The 19,643-nt window shown below is 41.4% G+C and overlaps 2 protein-coding genes across 2 annotated transcripts in view; both read left to right on the forward strand.

The window, feature by feature from the left end:
• The window catches only part of lin7c (lin-7 homolog C (C. elegans)), a 39,045-nt gene extending 33,424 nt beyond the window's left edge, over window positions 1–5,621 (forward strand). Inside the window, exon 5 of the mRNA XM_084308952.1 lies at window positions 588–5,621. Within this exon, the coding sequence (XP_084165078.1) occupies window positions 588–755 (168 nt within the window). The 3' untranslated portion in view covers window positions 756–5,621. The remainder of the gene's footprint in view (window positions 1–587) is intronic.
• A 4,296-nt stretch (window positions 5,622–9,917) lies between these two features.
• rplp2b (ribosomal protein, large P2 b) lies at window positions 9,918–18,250 on the forward strand. The gene is made up of 5 exons (XM_084307399.1): window positions 9,918–10,020; window positions 12,736–12,859; window positions 13,034–13,082; window positions 15,039–15,131; window positions 18,126–18,250. Exons 2-5 carry the CDS (start codon window positions 12,737–12,739, stop codon window positions 18,203–18,205), a joined length of 345 nt encoding a protein of 114 aa, XP_084163525.1. The 5' UTR covers window positions 9,918–10,020; window position 12,736; the 3' UTR covers window positions 18,206–18,250.
• The last annotated feature ends 1,393 nt before the right edge of the window (window positions 18,251–19,643 follow it).

Genomic DNA, 19,643 nt, shown 5'->3' on the forward strand with positions numbered 1-19,643 from the left:
GACCCCATTGATACAAACCCCCATTGCTAGAAAACAATGATAAACACTGGAAAAGGCTATTTATAAGACAGGGGACCTTTAACATAACAAACAATACAATACAATACAGTTTTTAGTAGAGAGAAGAAAAAAAAAGGTGAGAGAGGATAGGAGTTCATGGGTTGAAAGCAAGGGTAAAAAGGTGGGTTTTGAAGGCTTGTTTGAATGATGCGAGAGTGTCTGCATGACTGATATGGTTGGGAAGGGCGTTCCATTTGGTTATGCCGGTTTCATGCCTGGCCCTGTGCGCGATGGCTATTATGAACTATCTTGGAGCGCTGGTAAATCTCATGTGCTGTACTTAGTTCACGCTGATATGATCGCTGTGTTGACATTACAACAACTCTCTAATATGACCGCTGTGTTGACAACAACTCTAATATGACCGCTGTGTTGACAACAACTCTAATATGACCGCTGTGTTGACACTTGACAACAACTCTAATATGACCTCTGTGTTGACAACTCTAATATGACCGCTGTGTTGACAACAACTCTCTGATATGACCGCTGTGTTGACTGTCTCTCTTCTCTTTGGCTTCACGCAGAGCGTGGAGGGGGAACACCACGAGAAGGCCGTGGAGCTCCTGAAGGCGGCGCAGGGCACCGTGAAGCTGGTGGTGAGGTACACCCCCAAGGTCCTGGAGGAGATGGAGTCGCGCTTCGAGAAAATGAGGTCTGCGAAGCGCCGACAACAGAACAGCTATCCCCAGTAGCTGTTCTCTCGGGCGTCGATGTTACCCGCTTCTCTCATCACCGCCCTTCCCCAAACAGCATAACGATAGAGTTTTCATTTGTAGTCACATGTATTGCATTTCTACCCTTTTTTTCCCTGTCGCCTTTTATAATCCACCCCCTACGACTTATTGCCACTGTACTGGACACTGCACACCAAGGCGGGGGACACTAGATTGTTTATAGTTTTCTAGCGTAAATAGCGATGGCTAGTCACATTTGAACCTGTGCATTATGTTGAATTGACATTTTGAATGCTGTTTTTCGGGGACATTTTGAGACCGACTACAAAGATCCTTTGATGAGGTGGTGTTTTTATTCTTGTTAGTGCTGCCACTGCGGAGAGCCTCAGGGCAGAACAAACGCTTCTAATCAGGAGCTGCTTCTCTCACTCCCGGTTTCGCTGGTGTTCAAAAGAGAAGGCCCCAAGTACTGGAATACTGGTGGCCAGATTTACTGCACATTTTGAACTTGTTATTCTTTAACATCATTTGACTTAAAGATTCATTAACTCATATTTAGATTATTTGAAATGCCGACCATGTAGACTCAAACCAGACCACACAATTATTAGGTGGAATATGCACATCATTTAGCGGTGTGTCTGCAAAGTCCGCGTTCAGCCATAGACTCTACGGCTAACTGACTTGGTGCTTATTCCACGTTAATGGGGCGCGTGCGGTTTGAGTCTACGCGGTCCTCATTTCAAATCATTGAAAACCTCAGTTCATGCTTATTTAATACAATTCACGGCTAATAGACTTAAGTCCATAACGAATAAATGAGTAGCGCGACGCTCCCACCAACATTAAGATAAAGAAAGCGGCAATTCGTATTTTTACTTTTAATGGGTCATATCGACTAAAAAACCTGAAACGGACACATCTACTATTTCACTTCGTCGCATATATGTTTGAATATGGGAGAAATGAAAGCATCTCAGCGCTCCGTCTGTGCACCTCTGCGGGCGACCTCTTAACGGCGCCCGTCGTCATGCTACGCCGTACTGTCCTCGCTATAAAAGCATCGGCGTGTCACCGTAGGACACACGGCGACACCAGTTCATCACGAGAGGGGGACTCGGGCGTGCAGGCGGCCGCCCGTCACTGCAGAAAACCCCTACGTCCAAAAAACTAAAGAGTGGAAAAGTGGAACCCCTGTGCGTGTAGCACGATCAGAAGGTGGGGCCCGCTGGACGTTTCACGTGGCCTGTGAGGGAATGTACGACACGCTAAACATAAAGGGATTTAAACAGGGATACCTGGACAAGGACCTTTTTTTTTTTTTTTTTTTTTTTTAATCTGCTATCTTTCTTTGCCAGTGAGTTATCACATTTTGGGAGGAACGTTTTGACATTTTGTCCTTCAGCTACCCTGAAAACCCGCTTCTAAAGTATTTCTAAATCTCTGTGCGGCGGCGTGCGGCGCTGACGGTCACAGGAGAGCGAGTCCAGCTCCGGGCTGTCTGTAACCATCGCTTTGATTTAGTGCTAAGAAGCCTTTTTACTATTATTATTATTATTATTATTATTATTATTATTATTATTATTATTATTATTATTATTATTATTATTATTATTATTATTATTATTATTATTATTATTATTATTATTATTAACTGAAGTGCCAGTTCCAACGTTTTTCTTTAGTTTTTTTCTCTCTATCCAATGTGTGAAGAAAGAGACTCAAATTCAGTACAGTATCCCTTTAAGTCACTGTGCTGTATGTAAATATGCTCTTCTATTTGAAACTACAGGCGTGGCTTATATGTAAACCCTGCCACTGTGGACACTATTCTCACCGTATCTCCCGATAAGACTGTGGGTATGATGTCGAGTGTGCTGTAAGGTTGCCTTCTCGTTTCAAATTGAACTACAAAGCAAGAAATCTTTGGGTTTATTTTTAACATCATGCTGGTATTCTGGTATGTCTTACACAGGCTTAAAAAACAGGATTTTGAGGTCTTTCATGAAATATTCAACACTACTTTGTAACTTCCTCATGCCATGAATAATTGACTTCAAATATGTAGGTTTTAAGGGGCTTGGATGAGGTAATAAGATGCAGAGTATGGTTTTAATGACGGTTGTATACTATTCAAACACCCGTGGCAGTACTGACGTTTCGATAGTTCAAAAGAGCAATAAGTTAGAACCTCTTTCTTACTTAACCTTTTAATTCTTGCTGCATACTTTAGCCGACACTTCGCATCATTGGCACCGTATGTAATATACAAAGTAACACATCATAGATATGGGAATGACGATGAAACACCCTACATTAACTCACAGCTGCCAAACAGTCTTTAGTTGATAATATATGTTTTTTAGAGCAGGCTAATAGTCCAACCAAAAGTAATTTTTATACACAGGCTTCGCCTGGGAACGTCCCGGGTCAGTGGTACGGCACAAAGATGGGGTGGCACGGGATTGTCAGACTTGGAAGTCTTCATACATTGACAGGCCATGGTGTTTTAAATATAGGCTTGCTTTGCACCACTATTGTTTTAAGTCCATGTTGTTTGGTGACGGGGACAAAGTGAGCCTTAATTTTTTTTGTTACCATGAGAAAGTTGTGAAAAGCTTATAAATTCTGTAAGCCATGGCCTTCATGAATGTATGTGTGTATACCCATATTATATGTGCTCAAAAAGAAAAACTTTGGAATGTGACTACTAAAAGTTAGAACACAACACACACAACTGCACCTCTGTCTCTCGTGTACTATGGAGAAACAAAAACAAGGAATTCCTAGGAAAGAAAGCTAACCGGTCGTTTAAATGATAGCCCCTTAAGAATTCCGGGTTTCCCAGTGTTTGTACATACAAAACATCCCTGGAAATGGAAACAATTCCATTTCTGTTTTGTAAAAAACTTTTATTTCCAATACTGCATGCAATGGTGTGTATATACACTAGGCTTTGGTTGACTAAGCCATATTCTTATTCACTCTCAGGATGAATACATTACTTACCTGCAGGGGTGGAAAGCACTGAAACGTATGACTCAAGCAGAAGTGCTGTCACTTCACCGAATCTTTGCTCAAGTAGATGTAAGCACACTCGTCTAAGAAATGGTATGGGAAATTATTTAATGAGCCATTATCAACGGTTTTGCTCATATCAACAGTTGCCAATTGCAGGCAGTAAGGCCAGAATGACTTTGCGTGACAAAGCAATATATCTCATTGTACTCACTACTGTGACTAACATTACAATGTACTCGGATTAAAAGTAAGAGCAAATACTCGATATTAAGTGAAAATAAAAGGTACATACTTTTTAAAATGTTAAAGGTATCACTACTCAATGTACTTGGGTACAGTAGCTAGAGTAGTTGTAAATAGTTCTTTTTCTAACCACCAGTTGTGATCAGTGATTTAAAAAAAGAAAAAAAAGAAGAAAAAAAGGTATGGTGACATTTTACTGAAAGATGTTTTTATTTTTTCTGGTTTCACTGGACATATCTCACTTTTTAGTTATTCAATTGTTTCTGTGTCTTCTGACAGGCAGGCAGGCAGGCAGCATCCCTCAATGTTCCATTCCATGTTAGTGTCTCAAGTCTATATGCAGGCTGCAACTGGATTATCTCAAAGGTTGACTGAAGTAGTCATGAAATGGCATTGGACAACTTTTTGTGTAAAAGGGGTCATGATACGACATACAGTGCACATTAGCCAAATTGTGTTTGGACTCCTATCCCCTAATTCTAATGAGATGAGGAAGTCTGACAAAAAGTACACACAGTCAAAACAATACATGCAAACATATTGGCAAAATTGTGTGAAAGGTTGTACGTCGAATATGCAAGGTTTACCCAGTAATTTACTCATTCATGGTCAAGAAAGTATGCATCAATGTTTACTTATGCGTGTATAACTGAAAATTGTGACAAAGTTGATGTGCTATAAAGTTTAATGTAAGGCAGATTTGTGGGGGTTGGAGGTTTTTACATGGTATCATCTGGAACCGCATTGATTAGTCCTGTTTGGCCTAATCAATTGTTGGACTGCAGGTCGGTCATTGTGAATATAGGTTAGATAAAATGTCAATCATCCATTGACATCATTTTAGACTCCTTTCAGCATGAAATTGAAGACATTTGGGGGGGGGGGGGGTGTTTTGTAGAAATGCAGGGGTTTATATGACAGGGAAAACACCTTTTAATATAGAGACAATTTCCTATAGGCCTATATATCTAAAATCTCAAGTGGTGTCCTGATTGACTAACCCTAACTATGGACCTGCGTGGTTAACGTTGCACTAGGCCTACTCCACAGAATGTTAGTGACCGTTGACTTAATCCTCAATAGAACGTAAAACAATCTGAAAGTTTCTACCGGTAATTCTTGTTTATATTTTGAAATGGTCAATAGAATATTTTTATAATAGTTTTGTTTTGATATTTTTCTTTCTTTCTTTTACACAACAGATTTTCATAAACAATTTTCCAGGAATTGTTAGTACTCCTTTGACTGTGTTCCACGGCCAGTATGCCTAAAGTCACTTTGAAGTATCGGCACTGATGTAGGACTACTGGTCAGATTTCACAGCTATACGACCTTCCTGGCTGAGGACAAGTACTGACCTCAGATCAGTGCTCATATTCTCAGAGGCCTTATGCATGTGGCCGTATTGTTTCGAGTACCAAGACCAAATTAACAACATTTGTGAATTTTTGATAAAATATTTTATGTTTTGCTGCTTGTCGCCGACTATTATGACTTGTAAGCTATATCGTGTTCTAAATGTCATCAAATGTACCGTGTTACATGAATGTAGATGTATAGTAATGTAGTGGATGTATAATAATGTAGGTCAAAAACAACTAGATTGCTGCACAAAATAAATTATGCTGAAAATGATTTTGTCGTTTGTTGGCTTTGTGGAACTATCTTATTGCCAAGATAAGCATCTAGTTTTTACTTGGCTAGCGACTTGTTTTACTTTCTAATGTACCCTGTTGTACTGTATTGTCTTTGACGAGAGAGCAACCATCCGTCTTCTCCCTGCCTCTCTGCTGTTGTCTAACCACACCCCGGCCTTGCGTGGCTGGACCTCATGGTAACCATTGAACTGTATAATAACTGGAACTATGATTAGTATGTTGAGACATTAGTTGGATTGATTGATTGAAAACTTTATTAACAGATTGCAGAATGGGTACAGTACAGTACAGCTCAATACACACAATTGTTAAGGGGATGCAGACCAGAGAAAGACTTTAGTCTTGTTTACATCAGGGTCCCCCATTTTCAATTCATCATAATGGACATCATCATGGACAATTCCCCTTGTTGGAAAATGACCATCTTACATCACACATATGCTAGATTGACCTTTGGAACCTATTTCGGCACGGTGGTGTAGTGGTTAACACTGTCGCCTCACAGCAAGAAGGTCCAGGGTTCGATTCCCGCTTGGGGACCAGGTTTCCATGATGCCAGGTACCCAGGTGGGGTATCTCCCAGGCCTTTCTGTGTGGAGTTTGCATGTTCTCCCCGTGCTCGCAAGGGTTTCCCCCCCGATAAGATAAACCCAATGGAAAAACATGCACAACAACAGATAGCTAACGCTGTGGTGTCCTTGACGAAGACGGACAGGAGCACTTGGATTGGTCCCCGGGGCGCGGCTCACGTTGATGCCCTATCTGCTCCCAGCTGCCCATGGGGGGAAGGACGACGGGATGGGTCAAGCGCAGAGACTCAATCGCATCGACGTGTGTGTGTGTGTATCCCGGTGTGTGTGTGCCGCTCCAATTGCATGTCCAGTTCATTGCATGCCGAATAAAGACCCCCCTAAAGAGGTCCTGCATTATTATTATTATATTTAAGGTCCCTTGAGTTTCTGAATTTGGAAAGTCAAACTATATATCTCGATAAGATGATCCTTTATTGATCCCCTTGGGGAAATTCGGTTGTCAAAGCAGCATGGTGGGGGATGCATAGGTTCACAGTCCTATACAGTCCAGTATCTATATACACTATAGATACACTTAAAAGTATAAATACAAATATAATATAATAATATAAAGTACATATTCACAATATAACTCAACTTATACCTACCTACTGCTTCACTGTCTACCCATATACTCTGTATGATGGCATGTACAACAGTGCTGTATATACAGCATATTTATATCTTATATTACCGCATTATATATACCCATATTTATCTGAATACACCTGCACAAAACCCTTAGCTCTGTATGATCGCATTTACTATAATGCTACATACTATATATTTATTCACACCGCATATATACCTATCCTATTACTATATCTATATCTGTACATATCCTACTCCTACTTATTAGTTACACTGCTGGTCAGTAAATAATAATAATAATAATACATTCGATTTATAATGCACTCTATATCTGGAAACCAAGTCTCAGTGCTACAGAGTAAAAACAGACTAAAAACATTAGGCAATTAAAGAAACGAGACAAAGCATAAAAAAGGGATAAAACACACAAGGCATGTATAAAAAGGTTAAAACTAAGGGAAGGCTTTCGTGAAGAGGTATGTTTTAAGTTCTCTTTTAAAGGAAGCAGTGGTCTGTGGTGCTCTGAGGTAGTCAGGGAGGGCGCTCCATAGGCGAGGAGTAGTAGTCATACTGTATCTATTTATATAATACAACTCTGTACATACACTCAGTAGTACTAGTAATTTGTGTGTTTTGTATCCAGTCTAACCACTGTTGCTGTTGCACTTTACTGTTACATTTGCAAACTTATTTTCGTTGTACTGTACTTGTGCAATACATTTTAATCTAATCTAATCTATCTCGATGTCACTGCAAATGAAGGTAACCTCAATGATATTTTCGAGATAATTTAATAAATTAATCGAGGTGAAGTGTGGTAAAGAATTTGCACTACAACCCGATCCCTCATTACACCTGTAAATTGTACAGAAATTGTACCTCATCCCATTTCTGCATTGTACTGTATAGTATATAGCATAATTTGTATTGTAACTCAGTTACTTTTCTACTCTGCATTGTACACTGTATATATGTATATATTGAACACTTTTGTCTACATACTTGACTTCTATTTTATATACTTAAAAAAAATAAGGCAAAGCGAATAGTATTTATTGAGTACACCTACACGATACAGTACGTTACTGGAAAGCTAGAATGACAGGAACTGCCACCGCTTAAATAAGAATGTCCGATGTTCTTCATATAAAAGTATTCTGTACTTCTGTGTATGACAACTAATAAAGAAACTTGAACTTGAAACTTGAGGTGAAGTGCTTTCACTCAACAACAGTGTGGCCCTGCTGGCTGGAGGAGGAGTAGGGGGTATCTGCAGAGCCGCAGAGCCAAGCTGGACGGGTTGGAGGCGGGGCTTCGTGGTCTGGACAAGTATTAGTGGTCTGGACAAGTATTGCGGATGGGGGGGGGGGGGCTCTCTCGCTATGTGTTGGAGTGTGCAATGTGTATGCGCATGCGTGTGGACTGGAGCACGTGAGAGTATAAAGAGTCAATTTTGTCCAATCTTTCGCCATCGACTAAAGACTCACTACTTCAACCATTATATAAATAAAAATAAATAAATGACAATCGGAAATGTCAAGTTGCATGTTGTTATTCTAACCAGCTTAGACCCCTACGCTCTGCATCTTCTGGCCGCCTCAGACCTACTCCTATCCAAGCTCCGGGAGGGTCATCAAAGAGAAGTCGCCTATTCTCAGTCCTTGCCCCACAATGGTGGAATGAACTACCCACCCCAGTTAGGACAGCCGAATCACGTCCAATCTTTCGCCGTCGACTAAAGACGCACTTCTTCAACCATTATCTGAATAAAAAAAAAAATATCTAACCCTAACTAACCTTACTGTCATGCACTTGTCCTAATAAACTAACCTACACTGTAGCACTCAACACTTTATGAACATTGTTACTCAGCTGATAGAGTTGTGCCCTTCCTGATGGCTTGTCGTACAGAACTTGTAAGTCGCTTTGGATAAAAGCGTCGGCTAATCATAAATGTCTAGATGTAACATTACTGTCTATGTACCTATGTAAACGAGACAAAAGTTAAGTTTACTCTATTATTTCGCCGTCGACTAAAGACTCACTTCTTCAACCATTATCTGAATAAAAAAAATCTAACCCTAACTAACCTTACTGTCATGCACTTGTCCTAATAAACTAACCTACACTGTAGCACTCAACACTTTATGAACATTGTTACTGAGACGAAAGTTAAGTTTACTCTATTATTACTAAATGGTAATAATAACTAGATATATAATTACTAGATCTGGTATGTCATAAATGTCTAGATGTAGCAGTACTGTCTATGTACAAGTTTACTCTATTATTACTAGATCTGGTATGTCATAAATGTCTAGATGTAACATTACTGTCTATGTACCTATGTAAACGAGACGAAAGTTAAGTTGAAAATGGGGGAAGGTAAGTTGAAAATGGGGGATCTATGTAAACTAGCATGGCTTTGTCATTATTCCAATGTACCCAACCCCCCCCCCCCCCCCCCCGCCCACCTCCAATGTACAGCCCCACCCAACCCCACCCCACCTACCCAACCTCCTCCAATGTACAGTTTCTATGTCAAATGTATGTCAGTATTCCAATGTACAGTGTGTGTCCCCCCTACCCAACCCCCCCCCCCCCCCCCCCCCCCCACCTCCAATGTACAGTCCCACCCCACCTACCCAACCTCCTCCAATGCACAGTTTCTATGTCAAATGTATATACACTCTTTTTCTGGATTTTTTTTAGTATCACAAACAGTACTGTATTTGAAAATCTGGTATGTCATAAATGTATAGATGTAGCAGTACTGCCTATCTGTATGTCGTGTGTGTCATATGATGAATTGAAAATGGGGGACCCTGATGGAAACAAGACGAAAGTCTTTCTCAGGTCTGCATCCTCTTAACAATTGTATGTATTGAGCTGTACTGTACCCATTCTGCAATCTGTTAATAAACTTTTCAATCAATCAATCAATCAATCAACGAGACGAAAGTGAAGTTGAAAATGGTGCGCAGTAGTGCAAATACTTGTCCAGACCACTAATACTTGTCCAGACCATGAAGCCCTGCCTCCAACCCGTCCAGCATGGCTCTGCAGATACCCCCTATTTCCGGAACCAGAGGGGGCGGGGCTACTGTGACAGGCCTCTTCCTTTTCCGCCCCGCTCCGCTACTTCCTTTCTGCTCGTCTGAACCCGACGAGAACACGCGCTAGCCTCTCTCGACTCAAGTGAGTGACTTATTAAACTGTTATCAATGCTTATGAGTGGGGAAGAACTCCCAAATACGACCGCGTATCACTAATGGTTCACTCTAAAGCCGATTCCCCACCTCAAAAACCGGTGTTTTACATACTTTTATTGGTTTTTACAGAGAAACGCTGGCTTTGGCTAGCTAGCTAGCATCCCTGCGTTAACAGCAGCCACATGTCACGTTAGCGAACAGTTGATCTGATATCTTACTAATAATAACCCGCTCCATCGGGACCGTATCTGTCTTTCTGACACATCATGGGTTCCAAGACATTCTTGTCTTGCGGCCTCTTTTCACCATCGCTTACCCTCGCGTTCTGCTAGCTGGTAAACCCAACCGAGTCTGAAGCTCAATACTGTAAAAGGCTGAGAGAAAATACCACCATAGGCCACAAAACATACACTCTCCAAACGAGCGCGAATTGATGTCAACTTGTAAAGTTAACTAAAATAGAAGCAGTCTGTGTCTTGTCCTTTCTCGAGATCCGTTTATCCGATCGACAAGAGCAAGTAAAAGTGCGTTTTGAGCGAGACATTGATCGGATGATGAGCGCGGTTCTTCTCCAGAACTGTGCCTGTGCCAAGCAGCAGCAATACCGTTTATAATGATCCAGCGCTGTTTGCACCAAAAGTGGAAAGGCATTTAAATGATCTGGCAAGTAAATTCAATTAGAGAACCCCACCACTCATAGATCTTGGGCGTCATTCTAAAATTCCTGGTTACATTTTTGCCTATTATCTCTTTATCTTTGTGGGCGAGATGGCAAACAATTGTTACCTGGCATAACAAAGTTAGTAGTTGTGCTCTTGTTATTGGTTGAAGATTAGCTATAGGCTTGTTATGGGTATTGTAGTAGTTGCCAGGAAAATTCAATTTAAGATTTGCTTTACACTTTGTATGGCATATATATATATTTTTTTAATACATGTTGTGCTTGGAGAGAATATCGAGTCTTCCAAGTCATGAGGCTTGAGTCCTGAGTGGTGTCAAAGTCTAGTTGCAAGTCTTTGTCGAGTCCTGACTAGTTAAAGTAATGTGACTAGTCCACACCTCTGGTTTGTAGATGTTTGTTTGTGACTCGAGTCTGACTAGTTAAAGTAATGTGACTAGTCCACACCTCTGGTGTGTAGATGTTTGACTAGAGTCTGACTAGTTAAAGTAATGTGACTAGTCCACACCTGGTGTGTAGATGTTTGTTTGTGACTCGAGTCTGACTAGTTAAAGTAATGTGACTAGTCCTCACCTCTGGTGTGTAGATGTTTGTGACTCGAGTCTGACTCTAGTTAAAGTAATGTGACTAGTCCTCACCTCTGGTGTGTAGATGTTTGTTTGTGACTCGAGTCTGACTAGTTAAAGTAATGTGACTAGTCCTCACCTCTGGTGTGTAGATGTTTGTGACTCGAGTCTGACTAGTTAAAGTAATGTGACTAGTCCTCACCTCTGGTGTGTAGATGTTTGTGACTCGAGTCTGACTAGTTGAAGTAATGTGACTAGTCCTCACCTCTGGTGTGTAGATGTTTGACTAGAGTCTGACTAGTTGAAGTAATGTGACTAGTCCACACCTCTGGTGTGTAGATGTTTGACTAGAGTCTGACTAGTTGAAGTAATGTGACTAGTCCTCACCTCTGGTGTGTAGATGTTTGTGACTCGAGTCCGACTAGTTGAAGTAATGTGACTAGTCCACACCTCTGGTGTGTAGATGTTTGACTAGAGTCTGACTAGTTGAAGTAATGTGACTAGTCCACACCTCTGGTGTGTAGATGTTTGACTAGAGTCTGACTAGTTGAAGTAATGTGACTGTGACTAGTCCACACCTCTGGTGTGTAGATGTTTGACTAGAGTCTGACTAGTTGAAGTAATGTGACTGTGACTAGTCCACACCTCTGGTGTGTAGATGTTTGACTAGAGTCTGACTAGTTGAAGTAATGTGACTGTGACTAGTCCACACCTCTGGTGTGTAGATGTTTGACTAGAGTCTGACTAGTTGAAGTAATGTGACTAGTCCACACCTCTGGTGTGTAGATGTTTGTGTGAACCATCATGCATTTCGGAGAGTTGATGAAACAAGCATCTGGTTTTGTCATCAACTCCCATTTGTTTCCTAGTGCGTTGACTCCTGCACTGTGATTCGGCCCCCCATGAAATTTACAAAAATGCATGCGTAAGAAGCGCTTTCATACCAGTCAAAGTTTTACTTATCACCACTAATAGTTTTAGCTGATCTCTGCCTATTGCTGAATCAAACTGCCATTGGTGTTGAAAAAGGGTGACAAAAAACTCAAACACTTAACGTTTTTTGAAAGTCTAACCACAGGTAATTCACTTGTGAAAACAGCGAGGTTGTGTATTTTCTCTTAGCGTTATCGTATTACTCTACAAGTCATTGAAATCTGCTTCAATCGGGAGCACCCAGGAGTTAATAACGAGCATGCCCAGAAAACAAACCAAACGTTTGTCGTTTGCTGTGGAGGTTGGAATCGCTTGTAGCAGAGTAACATTATTGAAGATATATGTAAATCTATTAAGTGCTTGTTGGTTTGTTTTTGTTTAACCCCTTTAGACCTACAACACCTGCTAATAATGCATTATATAGCCTGTATACACACACGTGTGTTTCCCGGTTTTAACTTGTAGTCTGTGCTGTGTTCAGCATTTGCAGGTCACTGACTTGATCTTGGCTGTTCCCTTGCAGGATGCGTTACGTCGCTGCATACCTGCTCGCTGCCCTTGGTGGAGCTGAGGGCGCACAGTCCAAGGACATCAAGAAGATCCTGGAGAGCGTTGGCATCGAGGCCGATAATGAACGCATGGAGAAGGTTTGATTGATTTCTCAAAAGTCCTGCGTTTGACATTTACAGCGTGAAATGCTTTCCCATTGCTCTTGACGTTACCCAGACAAATTGCATCCGAGATCGTCATGTGGATCTGATGGGGAGGCAACTAGTCCCTGGAATATTAATTTTAATTATCTCTCTCCCACCTCCAAACAGGTCGTCGCTGGACTCAGTGGCAAGAACGTGGACGAGGTGATTGCCCAAGGTGAGTGTCTGCATGCCGTTCATTAGTGTTTCATCTGAATGGACCACAAACTGATCAAGATAAGAGTGGATGGTTTGGTTGATGGTTTAGGCACTCAAGGTGGGCCTTTTGATATCAGCCTGGCAGTTAAAAGCCAAGTAAGTAAAAGAGAAATAACACTATACAAACTAAAGTACAACCTAAGTACAATGAAGTAAAAATGCAGACAATGAGGTACAAATGCAGACAATTTAACATAATGAAGTCATTGCTAACTTGATACGCTCCAGATCATAAAATACATCATGTCATAGCTGTCGGCGTCACGCCACCTCTGTTTGAACAACGCAGAGGCGCACCAGGTAGTGTAGTAGTACATTGTTGAAATGTAATAAAATCACAACGCAGTATTGTGCTTTTGTATGAAATTGAAGATACGTTTACGTACACCCACTCCCCCATGTGCACTGATGGAAAGTATTGTTACATCTTCTGACATTACAGCGGAGCCAAGAAAACATCGATGGGACTTAAAGACCATCCTCATTTCAACCACGCGGCACAAACGCCCACTAGCTGTGTGGCTTATAGTGATTTGTCCGACATCGTTCATTGATAACCGACGCTACTCTGAGAATGCCAATAAAAAGTGTACCTCTGTTGATTTGTCTGAAACAGCCCAAAAAACAGCCATTATTCCCAGGGTCTTTCTTGGGCATTTATTGTATGTCCTTTGATAATCCATGACCAGGCAGTCCTACGACAATGGCCAGCCTACTAATTCTTCTGACTTTGGCCTGCAAAGGTCTGACTCGTAAAGCTCAACAAACATGACTTGTATTTTTATTTTTTTTTATCTTTTTCCCCCTCCTTTTTCCTCCAATTTGATCCCATCCCAATGTTAGTCGTTATGCCAATTCCCAATCCCCTTCCTGGTTGCTGTGCACTTACCCCCCACAGTCGGTCTGGGAGAGTGGAGGCTATCACGTGCTTCCTCCGACACACGTCTAGCCAATCAACCGCTTCTTTTCACCTGGCAGCGTGGACTCTCACTGAGAGGGTGTAACGTGTGGAAGGATCACACTACCCCCCTTAGATCCTATCCGCGCTGAGCAGGCGCCCCGACCGAACTGTAGGAGTCGCTGTTTACAATGACCCGGACCCACCCCGCCAGCTTTCCCACCCTCTAATACTGCCAATTGTATTAGTGTGAACGGCCAGCCAAGCTGGTGACAACGCCGGAGCTGTGAGCTGGATTCGAACTGGATTCGAACAGGCGAATCCAGCGTCTCCGGCGTTTGATGACTTGTATTTTTTGACATTTGACCAGTTTCCCACCGTGTTGCCTGCTTGGTGCAGTTTGACCAGTTTCCCACCGTGTTGCCTGCTTGGTGCAGTTTGACCAGTTTCCCACCGTGTTGCCTGCTTGGTGCAGTTTGACCAGTTTCCCACCGTGTTGCCTGCTTGGTGCAGTTTGACCAGTTTCCCACCGTGTTGCCTGCTTGGTGCAGTTTGACCAGTTTCCCACCGTGTTGCCTGCTTGGTGCAGTTTGACCCGTTTCCCACCGTGTTGCCTGCTTGGTGCAGTTTGACCAGTTTCCCACGTGTTGCCTGCTTGGTGCAGTTTGCAGTAGCCCGACTCATGTGCGCTGAACTCAAAACAGACCAGAGTTCAGGGCAGCTTCACTGCGGGTCATTGCACCTTCAACTAAACCTCCCCTTTGACACTGTACACAGACGTGCACATTCACGAAAGGTCTTGTGATGTGTGTTTTCAGGAGAGCCGTGTGGACGGATCTCTTCCAGGGTAGCGCTAAACACGCTTGTGTAGACGGGAGATGAGTTACTCCGCTCTAAATCGAAGACGTTTAAGTCTAAACGTAGCCTCGTAAAGATATCCGTTATATTGTTTGTGTTTTGCCGTCCTTTCTGATGCTACTGCTGCTTAACCTGCCCGTGACCTCTCTCTCTCCCCAGGCTACGCTAAGCTGGCCAGCATGCCAGCAGGTGGTGCCGTGGCAGCCGCCAGCTCTGCTCCCGCTGCCGCAGCCGCTGCTGCCCCTGCTGCAGGTGAGCTGCTCAACATCATCATTTAGCAGCAGCGCTGACACTGGGCCATATGGCACCTTGGCTCTAGATCAGACCTGGGCAATTATATGGCCTACGGGCCACTTCCGGCTAGGGATGCACGATAATTATCGGGCCGATATCAGCAATTGTGACGTCATCCCGATAAACCCGATAACATTATTGATAGCTCCGATAATATAGAATACATTTTTTGGTTAAAAGAAATCCGGTGTGGGTGGATTGGGATGAAGGGCGCTTGTTTTTATTGTAGGCTCCTCCCGTTTTGCCAGTACTGTGGTACGACTGATAGCGTGTCGCTTTTTCACAAATCCAGCGCTCCCTTTGTCATGCCTGGCTGGTGACATTCAGAGGCAGCAGATGGTAAACAAAGATGGCGTCGTCGGACTTTTTCTAAGTTTCAGAGGAAAACAGTTCGCTTGCTATTTGTAACAAATGCAGAAGTTCCACACAGGGAAAGGGGCAACAAGCTATAACGCATCCAACCAAGTCACCTGAAACATCACCACCACTACGATGGTGTATTAAAATCCGACGACGCAGAGCAGCTAAAGGCTAAGCTGCTGCTGCGAATCCAAAGCCAGCTGCAAAGGAACTGGCGCGGCTTGTACCTAGGCTATTGACGAGGCCTTTGCAAAATTAAAGACATTTGACAGATGATTTGTCTGGTTTATTTAATTCTTTTTGAGGCGTGCTGTCCTATAAATGCCAAGTAATAGTTGTTTCATGGACCAAGACCACAAGTCTACTCTCCGCCTATAGTGTCAAATGTTTTATCTGCTGACAAAGCACAATACCTGTTGGTTTTTAGTTCACTCATTGTTCAGGGAAACGCATTGTTAATGACTGACGGATTGTGAATTTTGTGATTGACTCGAATTATATTTATTTGGAAAAATAAATAGTCACTTTATTTGAAGAGTCAAACGGTTCTCTTGGCTTTGTTTTGTTCATAGTAGTAACGCTCATGTCGTGATAAATCTGGTTAGGTCAAAATTACAGGAATATACATAATAATAAAAAAAAGTATACAATAAATATATATATATTATCTGTATCGACCTTGAGGAGCAGAACGTTATCGATATCTGGGTCAAAAAATCAATATCGTGCACCCCTACTTCCGGCCCTTTGGGCGTCCGTGTCCGCCCTGCGGTACATTTTTACAATGGGAGATAATGAATAGTGAGCAGAATTAAGTTCAAGTTATCATTGGTTCGGCCCTCCAACACAGTTCAGGTTTCTCATGTGGCCCCTTGTAAAAGTTAATTGCCCACCCCTGCTCTAGATCATATCTCCTTTATTATGCCCCATGCCCCAAAACTCCTCATTTAATGTAATGATTTTATCTGTACTAGAATGACACAAAATCCACCAACCCGATTTGAAAGAAAAAGCAATATACTGGTGTAATGTTTACAATATACTAAACGCATACAATTATACTAAACACTGGTGTAATGTTTACACTATACTAAATGCCTACAATATACTAGTCTAGTCTTTATAATATACTAAACACTGGCGTAATGTTTACACTATACACCTACAATAATACTAAACTGGTGTAATGTTTACAATATACTAAACTCATACAATATGCTAAACGGGCGTAATGTTTACAATACACCTACAATATACTAAACTGGTGTAATGTTTACAATATACTAAACGCATACAATATGCCAAACACAGCGTAATGTTTACACTACACCTACAATATACTAAACACTGGTGTAATTTTTACACTAAACCTAAAATATACTAAGCTGGTGTATTTTTTACACTACTAAACGCATACAATACACTAAACACTGTAATTTTTACACTATACTAAACTTACAATATACTAGACACTGGTGTAATTTTTACACTATACTAAACACTTACAATATACTAAACACTCATTTGTACACTACTAAACGCCTACAATATACTAAACACCGGTGTAATTCCTACACTACTAAACACCTACAATATACTAAACACTCGACTGAAGGGACTGACATGGCTTCCTAAAATTGTGGACAATCTTTAAATTGTTTGATTGAATCCAGTTCCGCCATTACTTACCCTGAGTTAATGTAGCAGTGTGTAGGCTAATCTTGCAGTGTGGTGTGTGTAGGCTAATGTAGCAGTGTGGTGTGTGTAGGCTAATGTAGCAGTGTGATGTGTGTAGTAGGCTAATGCAGTGGTTCCCAAAGTCGGGGTCGCGACCCAAAGGTGGGCCGCGAGCAGCCACGGGTGGGCCGCGAGATGATTTAAAAAAAATAAAAATAAATATTTTTTTTATTTTTTATTTTTTTATTTTTTATTTTTTTATTTTAATTTTTTTTGTCAGGCCACTGAACTTAGAAGCAGGCCAGGACAGTGTTTCTAGTTGTATTCTAAAATTCTATTCTATTGTATTCTAAAATGTGACTATATGGTTTTATATTAACTTAATAAATAAACAAACGAAAAATCTACTTATTTCAACGAACATTTCAAACTAAATAACAGATTATGCACATAAAACGCTGAAAACAACCGAAGCAACAATAGTATTTTAATGAGGCTATTATTATTATCATTATTATTTTGCAACAAGTTAGCCCTCTCATAAATAGCACATATAAATGAATAACTAACTTGAACTAACTTAATAGGATTGAAGTGATATTTGGCTTAAAAAATCGGTCGCATGACAAAAAAAAAAAAAAAAAAAAAAGCCAGACGATGTGCATTGGGCCGCGGCTCTCTGACGCCTTATTTTCTGGGCCCCGGCCTGAAAAGTTTGGGAACCCCTGGGCTAATGTAGCAGTGGTGTGTGTGTCTAGTAGGCTAATGTAGCAGTGGTGTGTGTGTGTAGGCTAATGTAGCAGTGGTGTGTCTGTTTAGGCTAATGTAGCAATGGTGTGTGTTGTGTAGGCTAATGTTGCAGTGTGTGTGTGTAGGCTGTTCCAATCAGTTAATTTCAATTTCATTTCTTTCCAGTTGTTGAAAAGAAGGAGGAGGAGAAGGAGGAGTCTGCAGAGGGGTCTGATGATGACATGGGTTTCGGCCTCTTTGACTAAACCTGTTCATGGCGATTGGATAAATAAAATGTTTCTAAAAAAAGATCCCAAGTGTGTATTCTTTATTGCACTGCAAGATGGCTTGGCTGAATTTAGATTAGATTCAAATGTATAGTCATCATACTACAGCACAAGTACATACAGTACAACGAAAAGAAGTTTGGCATCCAACCAAAGTGCAATACAATGTACAGGTGATTAAACTGGGTATAAAATATATAGATTTAGTACTACTGAGTGTAGTGCTAATCAGATGCATGTACAGAGTTCTAATATTAATATGTACAGTGATACGAGTATAAAGACACCATGGTAGTAGTAAGTCATACTGGCCAGCAGTGTGTAACTAGTAGGTAAGGGATATATATAGATCTAGTCTACAGATCTGTTGATTAGTCTATAATTACAGATTTGTAAAAGGGTTATGTACAGACTGATGTGCATGGATATATATTTACTGTAAGAATACATATTACGTGCTATCGTACAGGGTTATATGCAGGTGTATAGAAGGATTATATGCAGGTATATTCTGACTGAGATAAATGTATATATGTGGGGACATGGAAAATGGGTTCATAGTCATCGATTTGTCTGTCTGGGATGTTTAGGCGCTGGGCTTGCCGCTTGGCCAGGGTTTGAAGTCTTCAAATGAACAAGCCTAAACAAGATGTCACGAGGGATGTAAACGATACATCTGCTTTAATGAATTAGCTGGTCTCTTCTGAGACAGGAACACTGCCTGCCTACCTAATGTACTGCCCAGTTTGTAAAAGGGTTTCAAACTCTTGGGTGTTGTAGCCGGGTAGAGAAGAAGGAAAATAAATAAGGGGGGGGGGGACACACACTGTATAACTGTACAAACAAAACTACATTGGATTATTGACAAGACCATACTTGGTAATTTACTGTACATTGGAGGGGGTTGTGTTCGGACATTTACATGGGCCAGTTTCGAGTTGCAGTCTCCCTTAGGTGTTTTTTGAGAGTGTTTTTGAAAGTGGGTAGTGATTCACATTCCTTTACAGCTTTGGGTAGGGCGTTCCACATTGATGTGGCATAATTGCAAAACGTGTTTAGTCCCTTGTTTGAGCCGAATCTGGGTTTAACATGATTTGTGGAGCTCCCTCTGGTGTTGTGATCGTGGTATTCACTGACCTTTGGGAAGTATTTTGACATGTACATGGGTACCTTGGTCGTGTAGTGTATCTTGTAGACCAGGCCCATTGCAAGTTGCTGTACTCTGTCGTCTACTCTAAGCCATCCTAGGTTGTCAAAGTGGGCAGGGGTGAGGTGGGTTCTAGGAGTAAGGTCAAGCAGTAGTCTGACCAGTTTGTTTTGAGATGTTTGTAATTTTGTTTTTAGCGCCTTTGAGGTGCTTTGGTACCATGAGGTGCAAGCATAGTCGTAGTACCCTTGAATGAGTGCTCCTGCTAGA

Source organism: Notolepis coatsorum (assembly GCF_963971535.1).
Source record: "Notolepis coatsorum genome assembly, chromosome: 2".
Lineage (NCBI taxonomy): Eukaryota > Metazoa > Chordata > Actinopteri > Aulopiformes > Paralepididae > Notolepis > Notolepis coatsorum.